The sequence below is a fragment of the Panthera leo genome, chromosome B4, assembly GCF_018350215.1.
Source record: "Panthera leo isolate Ple1 chromosome B4, P.leo_Ple1_pat1.1, whole genome shotgun sequence".
Taxonomy (NCBI): domain Eukaryota; kingdom Metazoa; phylum Chordata; class Mammalia; order Carnivora; family Felidae; genus Panthera; species Panthera leo.
Window position 1 is genome coordinate 27,432,131 of NC_056685.1, and position 18,562 is coordinate 27,450,692.

The window sequence follows — 18,562 nt, forward strand, 5'->3', positions numbered from 1 at the left end:
ACTATAGTTTTAGATTTTTTAATATGTAAAATCATATTCCTTGACTATTTCATTTTTGTTAACTCAAAAAAGTCATATAAGAATTTGATGAAATTGTTTTTTTTTTAAACCAGAGAAGAAATGTTAATGTCGATCGTTTATAATATCATCAGAAAGGGATCCATCTTGGATGATTGTGGTGTCAACTTGCAAGGTAGTTTATACAGAGTTGATTTTACATTTCAGATTCCCTAGTGACTACTCAGCATGCAATGAAGTCAGGTGCACACACTGAAATTCTTTTCCCTGGTGCCAGCATTGTACCCGTGTCAGGGCTGACACATGAATGTTGACTATCAAGTTGATATTTAGCTGTTGTGATGTTGAGCTTCAGAAGTGCCTGTGCAAGTGGGAATTAGGTTGTATGAATTAGGTGTCATGTCACATTTTCATATTTTGTGCGTGCTAGAGGAGGAGGGGCAGCCGAGGACCCAGTCAAGCTGAAGCATTCCCTTGGGCCTCAGGGTACGTCTGATTCTTCCCACTTCACGTCCAGTATCACCTGCTCTCAGGTTATCCCTCCCATGAGTTTTCCTGTTTCCAAACGGTTGATGCTTCCACACATTTTCTGCTCTAGGTTGTTCTGGTGGGGGACGGCGACCAGGCTTCACGCACCTTGGCCAAGTCCGGGCCCCTGCATTTCCACACCCCCCCACCACCCCGTCCTCAGCAGTGAGTGCCCTCTGAGCCAAATTACTCTTCACTGCCAGGCTCCTTTGATTCCGTGCTGTGCATGGGGAGAAAACAAAAAAAACAAAACAAAACAGAGGAAGAGGATAATTGGGTTTTGCAGGATTTACAAGTAGTTGCCAGGCTTTCTGCTGAAGGTGGGACAGGCACGGCTGAGAGACCAGTCAGGGTGGTGGGTGTGGCCAGGACGCCCTGGTGCCTTCCTTGCTCAGCCCCAGAACGCGTGAACACCTGCACCCCAACTGAATCGTTTCTCATTCAAGCCAGGGAGGGGTTCCTCTTTCATTTTTCTTTCATTTTCCAGAATACTGAAGCCTATAGCTCTGGAGGAGCGATGTAGGCTCAGGGATCTCACAGCCCTTGAGTTCAAGCCCCAGCCTTTTATATACCAGCTTGTGATCTGGGGCAGTTAATAATACTTTTTTTTTTTTTTTGTACTTTCCTTTCTTCATCTATAAAATAAGTATAAGAATACTTTCAAGGGTTGGGGCACCTGGGTGGCTTAGTCAGTTAAGCATCCCACTCTTGATTTTGACTCCGGTCATGATCTCGTGATCTGTGAGTTCAATCCCCACATCGGGGTCTGAGATGCTGATGGTGGGGCGCCTCCTTGGGATTTTCTCTCTCTCCCTCTCTCTGCCCCTCCCTTCCTTTTGCTCGCTCTCTCTCTCTCTCTCCAAATAAAGAAGTAAACTTTAAAAAATAAAAATAAAAGAACCCCTCCAGGGGTTGTTATGGGGATGATCATTCAACAGTTCATCCATCCCACAAATATTTATCGAGACCTGCTCTTTCCCACACACTATTCTGGGTGCTGATGATATAACAGTCTTCTCTCAAGAAGCTCATCTGCCCCTAGTGAATCTTTCTCCCCTAGGAGAAAGACAGCAAACAAATAAATGTGCAGTGTGACAGATGTAGTACTTACCACATCTGTGAAGAAACTTCAAGCAATTCAATGAAAGCAGAGAGAGAAACGATTGGCACTTGCTATTCAATATAGAATGGTTAGGAATGGCCCTCTGATAGGATAGTTGTTGAGCAGAGAGTGACATCGAGTGAGGCAGTCATGCAGCCATTGGGGTGGGTCAGCCTAGGCAGAAGTAGCACCTGCAAAGGCCTGAGTGGACTCTGTACGGAGCCTCTGAGGTGGCCACGGTCACTGGTGAGGGAGGACCTGGGGTGGGGAGGGGAAGAAGAGGTGGGAGAGGAAGGATGGGCAGATCAGGGCCAGTCCTCAGCCCATCCCTGGGGCTTTGGGTTTCACTCAAAATGATGTGCAGAGTCATAAAAGGGATGGAAAAGAGGAATAACCAATCTGGATGCTAATTTGAAAACAGACCATAGGTGGGCAAAGATGAAAACAAGTAAAATAACTAGGAAGTCATCTTAGTAATCTGGGTGAGAGACAGTTGATTTTTTGGCATGGCAGCTTGGAGCGGAGAGTTGCCATTTGCTGAAATACAGAAGGCTCCAGTGCAAGTTGACTTTGGAGGGCGATCAAGAGTTCCGTTTTGGGGCATGTTAGACTTATGATGTCTATTGGATAGACAAATGGAAGTGTCAAATGGCCAGTTGGGTCCAAGAGTCTGAGTTGAAAGGGAGGTCGGGGTGGAGGTAAACAATGAGAAGGTGGTCAGCGTGGAAGTGAAAGCCCACTGGGTATATTAAGGCACTGAATGTCAGTGGAGGGGGAGAGGAGCCCATCGTGGGCACCCTGAACTCCAAAGGTACAGATGGTGGGGAGAGGAGGAGACTGAGAAGACTGCGCCAGGTGAAGGGAGCGATCGCCTGTATCTGATGCCGCTAGTGGGTGAGGAAGAGAAGAACCAAGGAGTGAGCGCGTTCTGTGCGACAGTGGCAACGCATGTCCAGAACAGCCTGCAGGCAGAAAGTGCCCACGTCAGACTGTCTCCCCAACTCCTCTCCTTATTTTCTGGTTTGGATAACAGAAAAGATCACCCAAGCAAGTGTCTCAGCCAACCGCAAACATCCTAGTGCCTTACTGTGAGAAATACTGTTCTAAATCACTCCTGCTGTAAATTTACTTAAGACACACTGGTCCTCCTGGTTGAAGCTGGACCCGTGTTCCTTAAAATCACATGACTTGTGAAGTGGGCTCTGTATGTCTTATCTCTAAAATATAAAAGCATGGGGCACCTGGGTGGCTCCGTTGATTAAGTATCCAACTCTTGAATTCGGCTCAGGTCATGATCCCAGGAGCCCCTTACTGGGCTCCACGGCGCGTGTGGAGCCTGCTTGGGATTCTCTCCCTCTCTTTCTCTTCTCTCTCTGCCCCTCCCCCACTGGCACATGCACTCTCTCTCAAAATAAATAAACTTAAAAAAGGGGCACCTGGGTGGCTCAGTTGGTTGAGCATCCAACTTCAGCTCAGGTCATGATCTCATCGTTCATGAGTTCGAGCCCCGCATCAGGCTGTGTGCTGACAGCTCGGAGCCTAGAGCCTGCTTCCGATTCTGTGTCTCCCTCTGTCTCTGCTCCTCCCCCACTCTCACTCCGTCTCTCTCTATTAAAAATGAATAAATGTTTTAAAAAAATTTATAAAAAAATAAAATATAAAAGCAGTAACTCAGAGATGTCAGTACAACATTGTTTAGGAAGAAGGAAGGAGAGGAGGAGCCATGTTCTTAGCATGATGCCTTCGCATAGTTTTGATTATTTCTCATTACATTCATACGTATCATACATGAAATGTCAAAATTTGAGTATTTGCTACCACACTAGTATTTACTTGGTTTTTTGGCTCGTTCCATACCAATGGCGTAATGAATAAATGGCGCCCAGCAAGTCTCCTGTGTCTGTGTGTGATTTTCATTTTTCAGATACTGACCCAACATATTCTTAAGCCCCTGATCAATTTTGTTTTTTTTTTTTTTTTTTGGTGGGGCTGACCAAGTTCTAGGTTTATCAATGAAAGTCATGTTCAGAAAGTTGTATAGCACTTCTTGTTTAAAAACCACTCTCTTATACAAAACATATTTGAGCGTTAAAATAATTTTGTGCGGGAAGGCATATTGTATTAAGTTGGTGGTTTTCAAAAGCAAATTGCTGCCACTTCCTCTTTTCTCACTGTATCCTGTGCTAGAGTGATTGCCTCCTTTCTTAGCTGCAGATAATAGGCTAACTATTCCTGTGTTGAAAATTAGACCAAATTTTACAGTTGGAAACAAAATGGCTTTGCCATACACCTAAATTTTTTGTTTGCTACAGACTAAATTGCTCTAATGCTGGGGAAAGGGAGACTGGGCTGATCGGTTTGGGTGTGGAAAGACAAGGGAATGTCCAAGCCTAGTACAGGACAGATTTCAGTGGTCACAGAAAAATGTATACTAGTGGTTACAGACTGGTTCTGGCCTGTCAGCTTAAACTAAAACTTGAACTAAAATGGTTTTAGAAAATTCAGATCACTTTATTATCATTGTCACTCTATTTTTTTTTTTGGAAATTGCTTTGAGCTCAAATGTGTTTCCAGCCTAGTATTCAAGAACTCTTACAAATAAGTTGCAGTTTGGGGCTGGTAAACATTTTAACGTGTGTGTAGAATTTTCTTTTTCTTTTTCTAAACAATTTTTTTTAGAGCAGGGGAGAGGGGCAGAGAGAGAGATCATGGGAATTTTAAGCAGACTCCACACGCACCGTGGAGCCCAGCATGGGGCTCGATCCCACGACCCTGGGATCATGACCTGAGCCAAAATCAAGAGTTGGATGCTTAACCCACTGAGCCACCCAGGCGCCCCTCCTTTTTCTCTTTCTACATTGTTAGGTGATACAGATCAGTAGTGTGACTGTTCGTCTTGTGATTTGCTTTACATGGTTACCACAGGGTTTTCCTGGCCTGTCCTAAAATATCTTCAGTGTGGCATAATTTCTTCATCCCATTCAACTTGGTGTTATATGCAATCGTGTGTTGAGGAATGAATGTGTAAATCATATGTTACCTTGCCTACCACAGTGTAAGTTTTTTAACGGCTGGGATGATGCCTGAGTCAACTTTGTTACTTCTCAGAGCCTAGTCCAGTGCTTCCTACATAGAAGGAACTCAATTAACATCTATTGAATTGACCTGCATTAGTATTGGTAATTGTTAATGTTGGTTGCATTATTCCGTGACACATATAAAAGGAAAATGTCTAAGAGCAATTAAAGCTATGATCTTCTTGAATTTCCTTTTACTTATTTCCTTTATTTGATGTGTGTTGTTTTGTATGGGTACTATTTTTATATTTGGCTATTTACCAATATACCTTAACAGAACTTATAGATTATAAATTGACATTTAATCCTACTCTCACAAGAAAATTGTCTGGTATTTGTGGGGACAGGGTAACTGGAACAGACTCCTAATACTTGCAGATTACTTGAAAAATGCTTTATGTGGTGGCTTTGGATAGATTTATTTCTATCTCTTGAGATTAGTGGGGAGCCGCACGTCCCTTGTGAAATAAATACAAACCTCCGACAAAACGTGCCTATACATTTTCAAAAGCCAGGATTATTCTTTACTTAAAAAACAGCCTTTAGGTTTTACATTATAAATATGTCTGCACATATGTTGACATTTGAATAGACATTACCTGAAGTTTTGTCTTTTGTACATGATAGTACCGGGAAACCCAAATATGAGTGGTTTCTCCAGAAAGATTCCGAAGGGGACACACCTTCTCTTATCAACTGGCCTTCCAGGTATATCCCAGGTTGAAACTCTCGGCTTATGTGTAGTGAGTGCTGCTACTGCCCCTGCTGACTTGCCCGGCTTTTCCACCCACGACCAAACCCTAACTCTCTTCTTGCCCTCGGTTAATCGCGGTGCGTTTGAAAGTCATGCGTTCACAAGGGGCTGCGGGAAGTTACGTTTGGATCGTTTGCTTTTCGCCTCCGGTCACCCTCGATCCCTGCTAATCGTATTTCTCCCTCTTCTGTCCTGTTTCTGAAAATCGTTTTGATTACACTTCTGGCCTCTCTCCTCTCTCGCCCGCCCGCATACCGTCAAGTGGGGGCAGTAGTGAGGACTGGGCTGCTCTCCTCGTGAGTCACACTAACTAACCAGCTCGCGTCCCATCCTGGCAACCCCCCCCTCCGCTCAGCACTTCCAGCCTCCTGCTTTTCATGTCTCCTCGTCTCCAAACCATTAGTTAATTCTCCACAGTTGCACTCGGGGCATTGTGGTTTTAAAGGCAGACAAAAAAACAAAAAACAAAACAAAACAAAAAAGTTTCATTTCATTTTTAAGGTTGGGGGCAGGGAGAAGCAGAAGGAATAAGAATGAATAAGTCACTGGCAGGACAAAGCACCCATATACTGAGTTTCTAACAGTCACTTTGTCCTCAGCTGAGGACAACATTCAGATTGTCTCTGATTAGAGGGACACATTCCACAGGAGAACTTGAACCACATTTCAGTCTTGTTTTGATTAACAAAGCTTATAAATATGAAAACCTCCAACACTGCCTAGTCTCTGGGAAAAATAACTCCGAGTGCTTTTTTTCCCCCCTCCTGAATAGTTCATGATAACTGCCTTTTATATGTGTCCTTGACTTTTTTGAATGAAATATACACAGATACCCTGCATCCTGTGCTGAAAACATGTAGGAGTTTATATCAAATTTAGCAGGGTGTGTTTGTCATTTAAGGAAATACTCTCTTTCAAAACTGTCCGTCATAAATAATTATTTTTGCTGACTGATCTTTAGCAAATGAAAGTTGAGGTTCCCTAAGAAATCCCTTTTCCCACTCCAAAAACGTGTTTTACTTTTTAAAGATGATTACCAATTAGTAATCCCCTTCTTCACCCGCTTCAGTGGTTTCTCCTTTCTCACTACGTGGCTTTACAAAAAGTACAAATGAGTGGGAGCTAACACTAGTAAGTGTTTACTCTTGAAGAAACTTTGAGGCTTTTAAACTGGATTTCGGTTTTGCTCTCAGATACTGAAATAGCTGAAGAAAGCCGAGCGATCCCTTTTAAACTAAGGGCCTAATAGCAATTCCAAAGGGGAGAAAACATTCGGTTCCTTAGTTCTTTCAACAAACACCTTTTCTCTAACATTCTTCTCGGTAGTAATTGTTGTTAGTAATGCTGGTAGTAATAACGTGAATGCATATAGTCTGCCTTGCATGAAAAAGCTTGCGAATGTTTACTTGAGCTCTTGAAAGGGTGACTGTTGTAGCTTGAGCTCAATTAAAAAAAAATAATCATCACGAATGCTCTTACGTTTCCAGGAGACAGTGAAATTGCATTTGGTCAATAGGTATATGTCTACCTGGAACCCCCCACCCCCACCCTCCCCCCGCAGTCCATACACAAGGCCCATACATGTGGAGAGTTTACTGATTCCCAGCACCAGCCTCAGTATGCCCTCATGCATACTGGTGGTGCATACTAACAGATTTTCCTGTGGCTTCTGGTCATTCATGTAGTCAGAAGGCATCCATTCTCACCCAGGATGGCATCTGACCCCCTGTCAGCTTTCTAGAGGGCAGAGTTAGTTTTTGCACCATGCTGGCATTTGGAAACCCGACTCAAACTCGTTCGTCTGGCAGGTGGTAGGTTTCTGACATTAACCACCAGAAATGCATTGTCACGGTGGCTCTGTCTCTGGGCGGCTTTCCATTCACGGGCAAGCTATGATCCGCGCATGCTTTCTTCCCGTTGAGCCGTTACTGTACTTTGCAACTTAAATCCTTTTTCTTTCTTAAAGAGTTAAGGTTAGAGAAAAATTGGTGAAAGAGGAGAGTGCTCGCAACAGCCCTGAACTCGCCTCAGAGCCCCTGACTCAGAGGAGACAGCAGCCAGTGCCTGTCCAGTGCTTGTCTTTTCAGTCAGAAAATTCGGCCTTTGATAGGGTCTCGAGCAGGGCAGCCGGCTCCGCACGACAGCCCATCCGCGGCTACGTCCAGCCGGCAGACCCGGTTCACACGGCCACGCTGGTGACCTCAGAGATCCCAGAAAATGTATCTGAATGCAGCTGGGGAGCGTCAGCCACCCAGAGTGTCAAGAAGCCTCCCAGCTTGAAGGTTCTAGAAAGTGAGAGGAGGGAGACTCCAGTTCTTCATATTTGTGAATCAAAAGCAGAGGAGGATGTGCTCTTCACCGAAGCCCTCGAGGAAAGCAGGGACACGCTTTTGGCTCTGGAGGATCACGGGCTTGCCAGAAGCCGGGAAGAACCCTCTGGAAGCGACGACTTCGGCAAGCCCGTGGTTAGCACTGCCACCTTCGAACTTCGGAAGGAACCGGAAAGTCCGTCACACCCACCTCACACTCAGCAACAACCCACTGAGAGGATGGGCAGACAGGAAGTGGTCCTGTATGTTCAGAGCGAGCCTGTGTCCCAAGATGCCAGGGCGACGGGCCACAAAAAGGAAGCATTTACCAAGAAGCGCAAGGTCCTCACCCGCTCCCTGTCTGACTACACGGGCCCCCCTCAGCTGCAGGCCCTGAAATGTAAGGACCCCGCTTCAAAGCAAGAGCACGAGTCACAGACTTCCAAAGCCGAAGGACCCCCCACGGAAGTTGGCGTGCTGGACACAAAGGTCTCTGTCGCCCAGCTCCGAAATGCCTTTCTGGAGTCTGTCAATGCCAGCAAGAAACGCGAACTGTAGGTGATGTTTCAAACGTCCTCCTGATGTGTCACTTGCACGTCCTTGGCAGATTTATTCACTTCTCAACTTGTGTGGTGTCCTGCATTGGGTCACGTTAGCTTAGCTCACCAGTGTGCAGGGCAGACTATACAGGAAATGGCTCAAAAACTACCATTCTGCTTCTGCCTACTAATGGGGAGCTGCAGTATTGGGTTCCTGGAATGTTCCACCTCCTTTCCATGCATGGTCGGGGCATGCAGTGGGATTTGGTGGTGTCTGGGCCTTGCCTCACTGAGATGCATAAACCTTTGCTTTATTCTCTCTCTCTCTCTCTCTGTCTCTCGTTTCCCTTCTGTATCCTCCCTCCCAATGATTCTAAAAGCCAATCCCGGGTTGAGAGGTCAGCCGAAGGAGTTGGCTTGCCTACCGGTGTGGAACGGGAGAGAGGGTCCCGGAAACCAAGACGCTATTTTTCTCCTGGTGAAAATAGAAAAACTTCCGAGAGATTTAGAACTCAACCTATAACCTCAGCAGAACGAAAGGAATCAGATAGGTAGGCATGCGTACGTGTAGTTCTACAGTCTAGGAACGTAAAAGCCATCTTACGGGATTTTTACCACAGTGATGGTCCTGGTGCTGTGTCAATGGGATCTGATGATTCCGTAATTCTTCCACCTAATCCATAAGAGATATTTATACATGTATTTTTAAAGAATGCTTCCTGGGAGAACAGTATCACAATTAACCGTTTTACACCGCATTTAGATGGTAAGAAGTGAGACACGTTATTTTTCTTCATTTAATGTTTTTCGTTTCTTAATGCCCTTGTTAAAGTAGAATCCGCAGTGAGTATCCGCTGACTTTTCCAGGGCAAGTAAATAGGGGTTTTATATTCATCTTATAAATGTCTGTCTACTTGTCGTGTTGAGTTGTATACGACCGTATGCTTGTGCATAGAAATGGTAAGGTTTGTTTAAACAGTGATCAGTCGTGTTTAAGTTACACTCCGTTTTGGTTTGCCTCCACACGGTGTGCACCTGGCTGGGTTGTGTGCACCTGGCTGGGTTGTGTGCACACGTACTCCACTGTGTCCATTAACAACTGTCCCTGCGTGTTCACAACGAGACTTGCTGGCAGGATGATACTCTTTAAGAGAGTGTGATTGAATTTTTACTTTTGTTTTTACTTTTAATCTGATGCTTTTTTATTTGGATCTTCTATTCCCACCAGCTAACTTTTTGTCATTTTTATTTGCTAATGTCTTTCCCAGGTCTGCGTCGCATTCAGAATTGCCAACTGCTGAGGGCAAGTATCTGTTTTCCTTTTACCGCTTCTCTGTCGTCTCACCCCGACCAGGTTTACATAACATTTCACTTTTTTGAGAGGATGAGTTTATGCAGCATACCGATTTCTTTTCTGCAGGTTTTCTTTCTGTGAAAATATTAAAACCTAGCTGAGATTCTCAGATGAGCTTTCCCTCATTTTTGAGAGAGAACTATGGAGTGTATAATACTGAAACGACTGTTTGGCTAAAGAAGCAGATTTTTGTTTATTTCTTGTTACTATTTAACAATGAAGATGAGAACTTCCTTTCGTAAAAATCTATTCTCAAACCTCAATTGTTCAAATATTAGAATAGAAAATTCCTGTCCGGACGGAGTTTTGTCTGGTTAAGCGCAGTGGAAATTAGCACCTTTTCACTGAGCAGAGGGATGGGATCCCTCCGAGGGGAAAATACTACCAAGTGTAATTTGGGGTACGTCCATTCTTCTCTTCCAAGGGTTTCCAAGTCAGCCTTGGGAAACTCTTCAGAGATTTCACCTCCATTTTTCTCACGATGTTTAGTGTCTATTTTGTGGCCTTTTGCAGATGAAGAAAAGGTAGACGAACGAGCCAAGCTGAGTGTTGCTGCCAAGAGGCTGCTTTTCAGGGTAAGGTGCGCCAAGTGCTTGAAGAGATGCTGTCACCCCTCTCCCCCTGTTCCCTGCGTGGCCCCTGGCTCCCATCTTGCCCTGGCCCGTGCACCCCCCCGCCTGAGCCCCCCGGCTGATGTGGCCACCAGCCCACACCGCAGGGGTGTGGACTTCTGAGAATGCTGCCTGCCTCCCAGGTGGACCCTCCCAGAGGGCCCTCCCAGGGGTCCTGTAGGGGGACAGAACAGAGACGCTCTGTGGCCCCCGCGCCCTTCGCCCACATTTATAAGGATTCCACATTGTTTCTGATCTTAGGAAATGGAGAAATCATTTGATGAGAAAAACGTTCCAAAGAGACGCTCCAGAAACCCGGCCGTGGAGCAAAGGCTGCGGCGGCTGCAGGACAGATCCCACACCCAGCCCGTCACCACCGAGGAAGTGGCCATCGCAGCCACGTAAGTCCCCCTTGTGACCTCTTGGCCTTGGGAGAAATGTCTTCTTGAAGGAAAAAAAAAGATTTAGAGGCTTGTAAATAAAGTGAAGTGATCAGGAGATGGTTTAGTGAGAAGCCAACAGAGAAGTTGGTACTTTGGTATCTCCCTTACTGTGGTCTCTATGAACTTTGTAATGGGATGTGTTGCCTGCTGTATCTCCTAGAAAAACCTAGAGAGGAACTTAAAATTGTTGTTCATCTGTGCATTTTCGAATCATTTTTACAATGGAAAATTTAAAACAGATTTTTTTTAAGTTATTTATTGATTTAGAGAGTGCAAGCTGGGAAGAGGCAGAGAGAGAGAAAGAGAGAGAGAGAGAGAGAGAATCCCAAGCACAGAGAATCCCAAGCACAGAGCCCGACGTGGGGCTTGAGCCCACGAACCATGAGATCATGACCTGAGCCAAGATCAAGAGTGAGACGCATAACCGACTGAGCCCTCACAGTGTCCCTAAAACATGAGATTTATACAGTGAACCCCCCACGTACTCATCACCCTGATTCAACAGTCAGCAGCCAGCCAGTCATGCTCTACTGACATCCTACTCCCTTATTCTCTCCTCCTGCATCGTTTTTAGGCAAACCCCAGGTACCGTTTCATCCATCAGCATTTCAGCCGATATCCCAAAAAGATAAGGGTTCTTTTTGTTTGTTTTTAAATAATCACCAAAAACCCCAAAATATGACTCGGAAGTTTGATGACTTTCTGTACATGAGCAACATGTTCCTATATGTTCAGAATGGATTTCCCAAAGTAATTCAGAGATCATTGCTTCAATCAAGTGAGAGCTTTTATCAGTGTTTTAAAAATTGCTTTTGTGCTTCCCCTGGACACACACACACACAGACACACACACACACACACACACACACACACACTGTTCCTGAAGAAAGGAAGTTCATCTCCTTCAGGGCATGGCCATCCCATGAGGCATCTGTAGCAGCCCACATCTATGTACCTGCTGTTTGATCACTTCTTACCCAGCTGTTCCTCAGCCTCCTGGTGTATTTGTGGATGAGTACTTCATGCATTCATTAGGAACTCATGGCAACTCAGCTTTTCCTTTTTTTTTTTTTTAATGTTTATTTTTGAGACAGAGAGAGACAGCGCATAAGTAGGGGAGGGGCAGAGAGAGCGAGACACAGAATCTGAAGCAGGCTCCAGGCTCTGAGCTGTCAGCACAGAGCCCGATACGGGGCTCAAACTCACAAAAGTGAACTCATGACCTGAGTGGAAGTCAGACGCTTAACCGACTGAGCCACCCTGGTGCCCCATTTTTTTTTTTTCATGTTTGAGTGGCTGTTGTAAACTAAGAAGCAACTACCTGTGGGAGTGAAACAGTAAATATAAACCAAAATTACCACCTTGTAAGGGCCCCGAATCTACTTTGATGTGCTTTATAGATCATATGAATACACTGATTTTTTACAAAATGGATTGAGAACAACATTCCGAAACGTGGGCATTACCTACTGATTTGCTGGTGTCGATATCAGCTTTCCCTTAAGTTATTTTAAAAATCAGGGCATTTATTCTGAAGACAGGGTGAATCCTTTCCAAACTTTCAAAACCTAATCGTATGCCGTTTAGTTCGCGTAGCCTGTTTCTTATTTCCTAAGTTTGTAATTGCTCCTCCCGTTCTTTTGTAATTTGCCCCCAAACACTTAGCAAATAATTGCGTGAAAATATTGATTTGCTGTTTCTGAATTTAAAACTGTGTTTTCCTTTAATGCTTCTTTTCTTCTTCTCTCTCCTTACGAACGTTCCTTCTTTGGCAATTGCTTTTAAAGTGAACCTATCCCTGCTTCGTGCTCTGTGACCACCCACCCCGTAATGGCAAGACTTCCTAGTCCCACTGTAGCTAAGAGCCCTGTGTCGCCTGCCAGGTACTGGACAGAAGTAGCTGCATGCAGCCTGAGGGCAAAGGTCCTAGACAGCAGATGCATCTCATGCTCTGAATGCCTGTCATTTGTTTGAGAAACGAGTCAGAGCGACGAGTTGCTCTGGGAATGGATGGCAGTTTGTTTTGTCATAGTGCAAGACTCCGCTAACTCCATGTAGGCCTGCATGAGAAAACATTTCGCCTACCTGCTTACGTTGTGTGTCGGAACTAGGATCGCACTAACTCACTTACACTCTTGTTTTGTTTCTGTTTTTCATGATCGTGGTAATCCCTGTGAGATTTCATTCTTCTAAAATACTAGCACTTAATGCAGATTAATAGGCAAATGGGGAGTTAACATGAATGTTGAAATTCCAGTAATACCCCAGTTTTTTAAAAACGCCTGTCATCGTAAAGACATGCTAAAAACAATCCTATAAATTTCTAACGTATAGAGAGACAAGGCCACGGCATTTTGGGATTGGGACAATAATAATTCATAGTGTCTGCGCTTAGATGTTTTACTACTAAGTTTTCAGTTGTGGTGTTTTGAAAGTATGTCCTTACGGCATGTAAATATCCGCTCTGTTTTACTGTGAGGGACCAAATCACAACGGCTAAAAGTAAGGTTAGAAGAAGTCACGTGGCAGTACAGATATACGTGTGGCACCACCCAGAAGCAGGGGTCTCTCTGGCGAAGTAGGTGACCATTGCTCTCCTCGATCTGCGTTACCATCCGTTATACCCTGGAACACTGACCCTGCTCTCGGGTCTGGGACAGCTTGTGAATTGGTGATTTAATTGGAGTTCAGACAGGATATACTGTTCACTGGGCTTGGGAATTGGATTTGCCAGTGACATAAATATACATTGTCATAAACCTTCTAGGATCCACAGTGACCAGGTAACGGGAAGCCTTCTCCTCCACCTGAAAGTTGGAGGAACTTATCAGCACCTAATTTCCTTCACTTTTCCAAGTTACTGGTAGAAAGTTATGAGAGAAAATGCTATACGGAAGGAGTGAAAGGAATCTTTAAAATTGAACCATTTGTGTTCAGCTAGTGAAAATCAAAACTCTTGTTTTAAGTTTATTTTTCATTTTTGAGAGAGAGAGAGAGCGGGAGGGAGCATCTCAAGCAGGCTCTGTCAGCACAGAGCCCAACGAGGTGCTCTCTCTCACCAACTGTGAGGTCGTGACCTGAGCCGAAATCAAGAATCGGACGCCCAACCAACTGAGCCACCCAGGCGCCCCCAAAACCAAAACCCTTTGTTACAGATATGTTGTTGGCCGAATGACTGTATTATTTCCTAATTCTATAACGTGAAAAGAATACCTCTGAACCACATACTTAGATAATGTGTAAATATGCCATTGGTAATGCCTTGGGACTCCCTTTAGCCTTACTTATTGATACTATAATGATACATGTCCCTCTAAGATAAGGCATATCCAAACTGACTTCAGTTCCTTAAAGAGAAAATTCACTTTGTAGAAATAATTCGGAGCTAACGACCTGCTCTTTGTGAGATTGGTAATGCTAGCCGTGGTCTTCTTAACAGCTAAACGGTGCCCACTCCTGTCTTAAATTTCTGTAGGGAGAAGTCAGCCCTGTTCAAAATTGAGTGACGCTGGGAAGAAAGTTAATATTCACAATTTAGCAGTGGGCTTTTGTTGGTTTTTCTCTGTGTCACCGACTTTTTTATCCCTTTCAGACTACAGGCATCTGCTCACCACAAGGCTTTAGCCAGAGACCAGGCAAACGAGGCCAGAGATTCTACCGAGCAAGGTGAACCTGACTCCTCCACTCTAAGCTTAGCAGAGAAGTTGGCCTTGTTTAACAAGTTGTCCCAGCCGGTCTCAAAAGCTATTTCTACCCGAAACAGAATAGACATGAGACAGAGGAGAATGAATGCTCGCTATCAAACTCAGCCAGTCACGCTTGGAGAGGTAGAGCAGGTGGGTACGCTGTGATCTGGTTCCTCTGCGGGAGGGGGGAGGGGGGCTGCGGTTCTTAAAACATAGGAACACAGTGTTGCTCCTGGGTTAGGGGTATAATGAAGGCGATCTACCTGTAAACTGTGTTACCTGTAAGCAACTAGGTAAGAACTTCTTTCCTGAGAAAGATAGCCATGCCAAGTACATTTCTCTTTTTCTGTTTTCCTAATTTGCTTGCCGAAAGCAGCTGGAATGAGTCCTTTCTGGAGAGAAAAAATAGGATTCACAATCTGCTTTTCACCCAGATGATTTTGATTAATGAGATGCATTATATGAAATATGTCTAGGGTTGGCTTCCCGCTAAGATGAGCAGTGAAACTGCACCACATGTGGTATTTCAGTCTACGCCAATCCATAAACTGGGATTTATATACACAGTCTTTTTGAATCAGCTTTTTGCATTTTAACTGTGTCCTCGCAGGTGCAAAGTGGAAAGCTCATTCCTTTCTCACCGACTGTTAACACCTCTGTGTCCACCGTGGCATCTACAGTCCCTCCAATGTATGCTGGGGATCTTCGGCCAAAGCCATCTGTGGACGACATCCCAGGTGCCACTGACTATAGACTTCCGTCCTCAATAGAAAATTCAGAATCTCCGGTTAGAAGCATTCTGAAGTCCCAAGCCTGGCAGCCTTCAGCAGAGGGTAGTGGGAGCAGAGGAATGTTGAGAGAGTTTGGAGAGACAGAAAGCAAGAGAGTCTTGACAGGTGGAGATGGTGGCAAAGCGTACGGGTCCTGTGAGGAAGCAGAGCCATCGTGCCCCACCCTTAACAGAGTCTGGGAAGGAGACAGCCATAAGGAGCCCAAGGATGCTGTTCTGAGAAGGGGAAGCCTGGAACTGGCTCATCCCCCCGTGGCCCACCTTGGTGACGAACTGAAGGAATTTTCCATGGCTAAAAGCATCGCACAGGGGAGGCCAGACTTGAGGGACAGGCAGCCCTTTGAAGAGAAGGTCGACGTGGAGAATGTCCCAAGAAGGAAGTTTTCACTAAGAGGTACGTTACTGCTCCTACAGTTTTGAAAAACAGCTGGGTTTTTGGTGCCTGTTTTGGCGTCTGCTTGGTTGCCTGTGTCTGTGATTATTTTTAACTCAAGTAGGAAGACAGTTTGCAACTAGTATTGGTTACAAATCATGGGTGAATCCTCCTCTCCCCACATCTCCCTTTCACATGAATCTGACCTGGATTAATCAATTTTTCAGCAATAAAAGTACCTGGAGCTCTTTCATACATCCTGACAAGGATTCTTGATGACTTTGGGCACATTAACTCACAGAACAGCCTTGTGACCTGCTGGCCCTGACAGTCCCTTTTATGAGTTGATGACCCCAAAAGGGCTAGGTAAGCGCAGGGAATAAGGGCTTGAACCCAGGACTGTGGATTTCCAGACTCTTTCTACAGTCCCGTTATGCCGACTAGGAAGCTCTGTTGCTGGTGGCTTTAGTCCTTCTTTTGCATTTCCATAAAATGATAGCGTGTAAGTTACAGTGCTGGTTTTGGTTTGTGATTATAGCCATTTGAAACAGAGAAAGTATTGCTTTGGAGGAGGAGAAACGTTTTGTAGCGTGTACTTAAAGCTAACATCCTGTGTGTTGCACATAGGAAAAGACACACAGGCACAAAACCATTTGCTGTGTGCAGTAACCCACTGGGCAGTTTGGTTTCCTCCCAGAGTGTAGCCTGCTATACGGATTTGCATAAATCCGAGTGGATTGGGTCACCCCCCTGCGCCCACGGATTGGATTGAACTCCCGGTGCGGGACCGCAGAGGGTGAACAGCTGGAAGAATGTCTGCCTGGAGGAGTGAGTGCTGACTTTGCTCCTCTCCTCCCCAGCGGCTGACTTCGGGGAGCCCGCTTCCGAGCAGACGGGCACAGCTGCCGGGAAAACTGGTGCTCAGGCTGCAACCCCCGTGTCCCGGAAGCAGCAAGAGCCTTCCGAGCAAGCACTGGAGAGGTACTCCAAGAGTCCGGGTGCGATGTTTGCTGCCGGAGAGATCAAAGCGCCAGCCGTGGAGGGCATCCTCGACTCAGCCAGCAAAACCATGTCAATTAAAGAAAGGTAATACGATTTGATGATTGGGAAGTAATTCTGTGGGGGAGGAGCTGGCCGTTTGCTCATAGAAAAAGATCTGAGTGATGGGCAGGGGTGACGTCGCAAGCCTGGATGCTCAGGGGTGGTAGTGCCCAAGGAGCGCCAGTTCCAGACTCAGATGAGGAAACACAGACATCTGCTTGCATCATTTGTTTGCAGTTCCGTTTGTTTTTTGTTTTTTTTTTTTTTTTTGGTTTGCTTTTTTTTTCTCCATATGAAATTCTTGGACTAGCCAGCGATGGCAGCAGAGATCTTGGCTCTTTTCCCGTCAGACACGTGGCTTCAAATTGAATGCACCCATGCTTTGTGACTATTTGTCTGTGTAAAGTATACGTAGACAGAATGAAGGTAAATCCATATTCGATCTTTGGGATTCGAATCTGAGTTTTGTTTATGCTACAGAAAGTGAAACGGATGACTTTGCTGAAGTGCGTTTAGAAATTTTGTATCAGGTAATAGAGGTGAAAGATTACATGTGAGTGTCGGGTAACACCGTAGCCTCATTTTATTCAAAAGAAGAGTGGAGAATAGAAAGGCTGGGTTTAAATAGGACAGATACAGGGAACCCGAGCTGAATATTTCAGGTCGTATTTTCCTTGTTAACCATTAGCCACCGTGGAATTAAGCAGCAAAAGACGTAATTGTGACAGGAAGACCAACCAGCAGAACCTTCTCCCGCCATGCCCACCCAGACCCTTCCTCAGCACCTCCCACCACTCAGAAGTTCTCTTGCGCTGTCCGACGGTGGCCGCTCTTATTTTTCTGGATACGTTTTGCACTGCCTAAGACTATATATCAAACCAGGATGAATACTCTGGTTTCTCTTCAGATCGTATAAATCTTTTGCCTTTCGTATCAAACCAGGCTGAGAATTGTTCATTCTGTTTTTCAAGCCGAGCTTTTTGAGCATCACTCACAAAAAGCTAGGCAGATGGAGCCTTTCTCAACGGACAAATTAGTAAGGTTGTTAAATCTTACTTTGGCCTTTACCTATTTAAAATTCACAGTAGATGCGGGCGCCTGGGTGGCTCAGCCAGGTACGCGTCCAACCTTCGGTTTCGGCTAGGGTCATCATCTCAGTTTGTGAGTTCGAGCCCCACGTCAGGCTGTGCTTGGGATCCTCTCTCTCCCTCTCTCCCTGCCTCTACCCCCTTCGTGCACGCATGCTCGCTCTCTCTCTCTCTCTCTCTCTCTCTCATAATAATAAATAAAACTTAAAAAAAGATTCACAGTTACATGAGACTGCTAGACCAAGACTTAGATGAAGAACTGATGGGGTCAGCTAAGCGAGAGTGACGTCTTGAATCAGGGAAGCTGTCTGGCCTGTGCTTGTGTGAAGTCCTCCTCCTCTGAAACCTGGCCTAGAGAGACTTTGATCCCAGAGATCCTACTCTTGATAATCAGCTGGGTGAGAAGGAGGGGACATCATTTACGGGAATTAATGAGAAATATCACTCACCCACAAGTTCTGGCATTTTATACATCAGAAAATATCTCTGGAATAAAATCCCAGTGAAACATACCATCATGCTCCCATTTTTCACAGAGGCTCATAAAGTAGATTCCGCATCTCTGGTGGGGACTTAGGACTTTTGATGTCGTTTTGTGTCTATCCACTATGCAGTAATTCTTGATTCATCTGCCCATTTTTAGTCAATCTGAGTTTATCTGGGTCCTTCTGAAAGCAGTTTTAATCTTTTTTTTTTAATTTTGTTTAACGTTTATTCATTTTTTGATAGAGACAGAATGTGAGTGGGGGAGGGGCAGAGAGGGAGACCCAGAATCCAAAGCAGGCCCCAGGCTCCGAACTGACAGCCCAGAGCCCGACGCGGGGCTCGAACCCACGGACCGTGAGATCA

The 18,562-nt window shown here is 45.2% G+C and overlaps 1 protein-coding gene across 8 annotated transcripts in view; it reads left to right on the forward strand.

Moving 5' to 3' along the window:
- Positions 1-18,562, forward strand: part of SVIL (supervillin) — a 231,288-nt gene that overhangs the window by 158,919 nt on the left and 53,807 nt on the right. For 6 of the 8 annotated variants that reach the window (XM_042945239.1, XM_042945238.1, XM_042945240.1 and 3 more), the window contains 7 exons: positions 8,708-8,878; positions 9,596-9,630; positions 10,195-10,256; positions 10,554-10,693; positions 14,328-14,571; positions 15,032-15,605; positions 16,445-16,670. In XM_042945239.1, coding sequence (XP_042801173.1) covers positions 8,708-8,878; positions 9,596-9,630; positions 10,195-10,256; positions 10,554-10,693; positions 14,328-14,571; positions 15,032-15,605; positions 16,445-16,670 — 1,452 coding nt within the window. Of the gene's footprint in view, positions 1-5,352; positions 5,434-7,445; positions 8,343-8,707; positions 8,879-9,595; positions 9,631-10,194; positions 10,257-10,553; positions 10,694-12,522; positions 12,619-14,327; positions 14,572-15,031; positions 15,606-16,444; positions 16,671-18,562 lie in introns of all 8 variants that reach the window. The other 2 variants (XM_042945242.1, XM_042945241.1) reach the window with 2 other exon arrangements.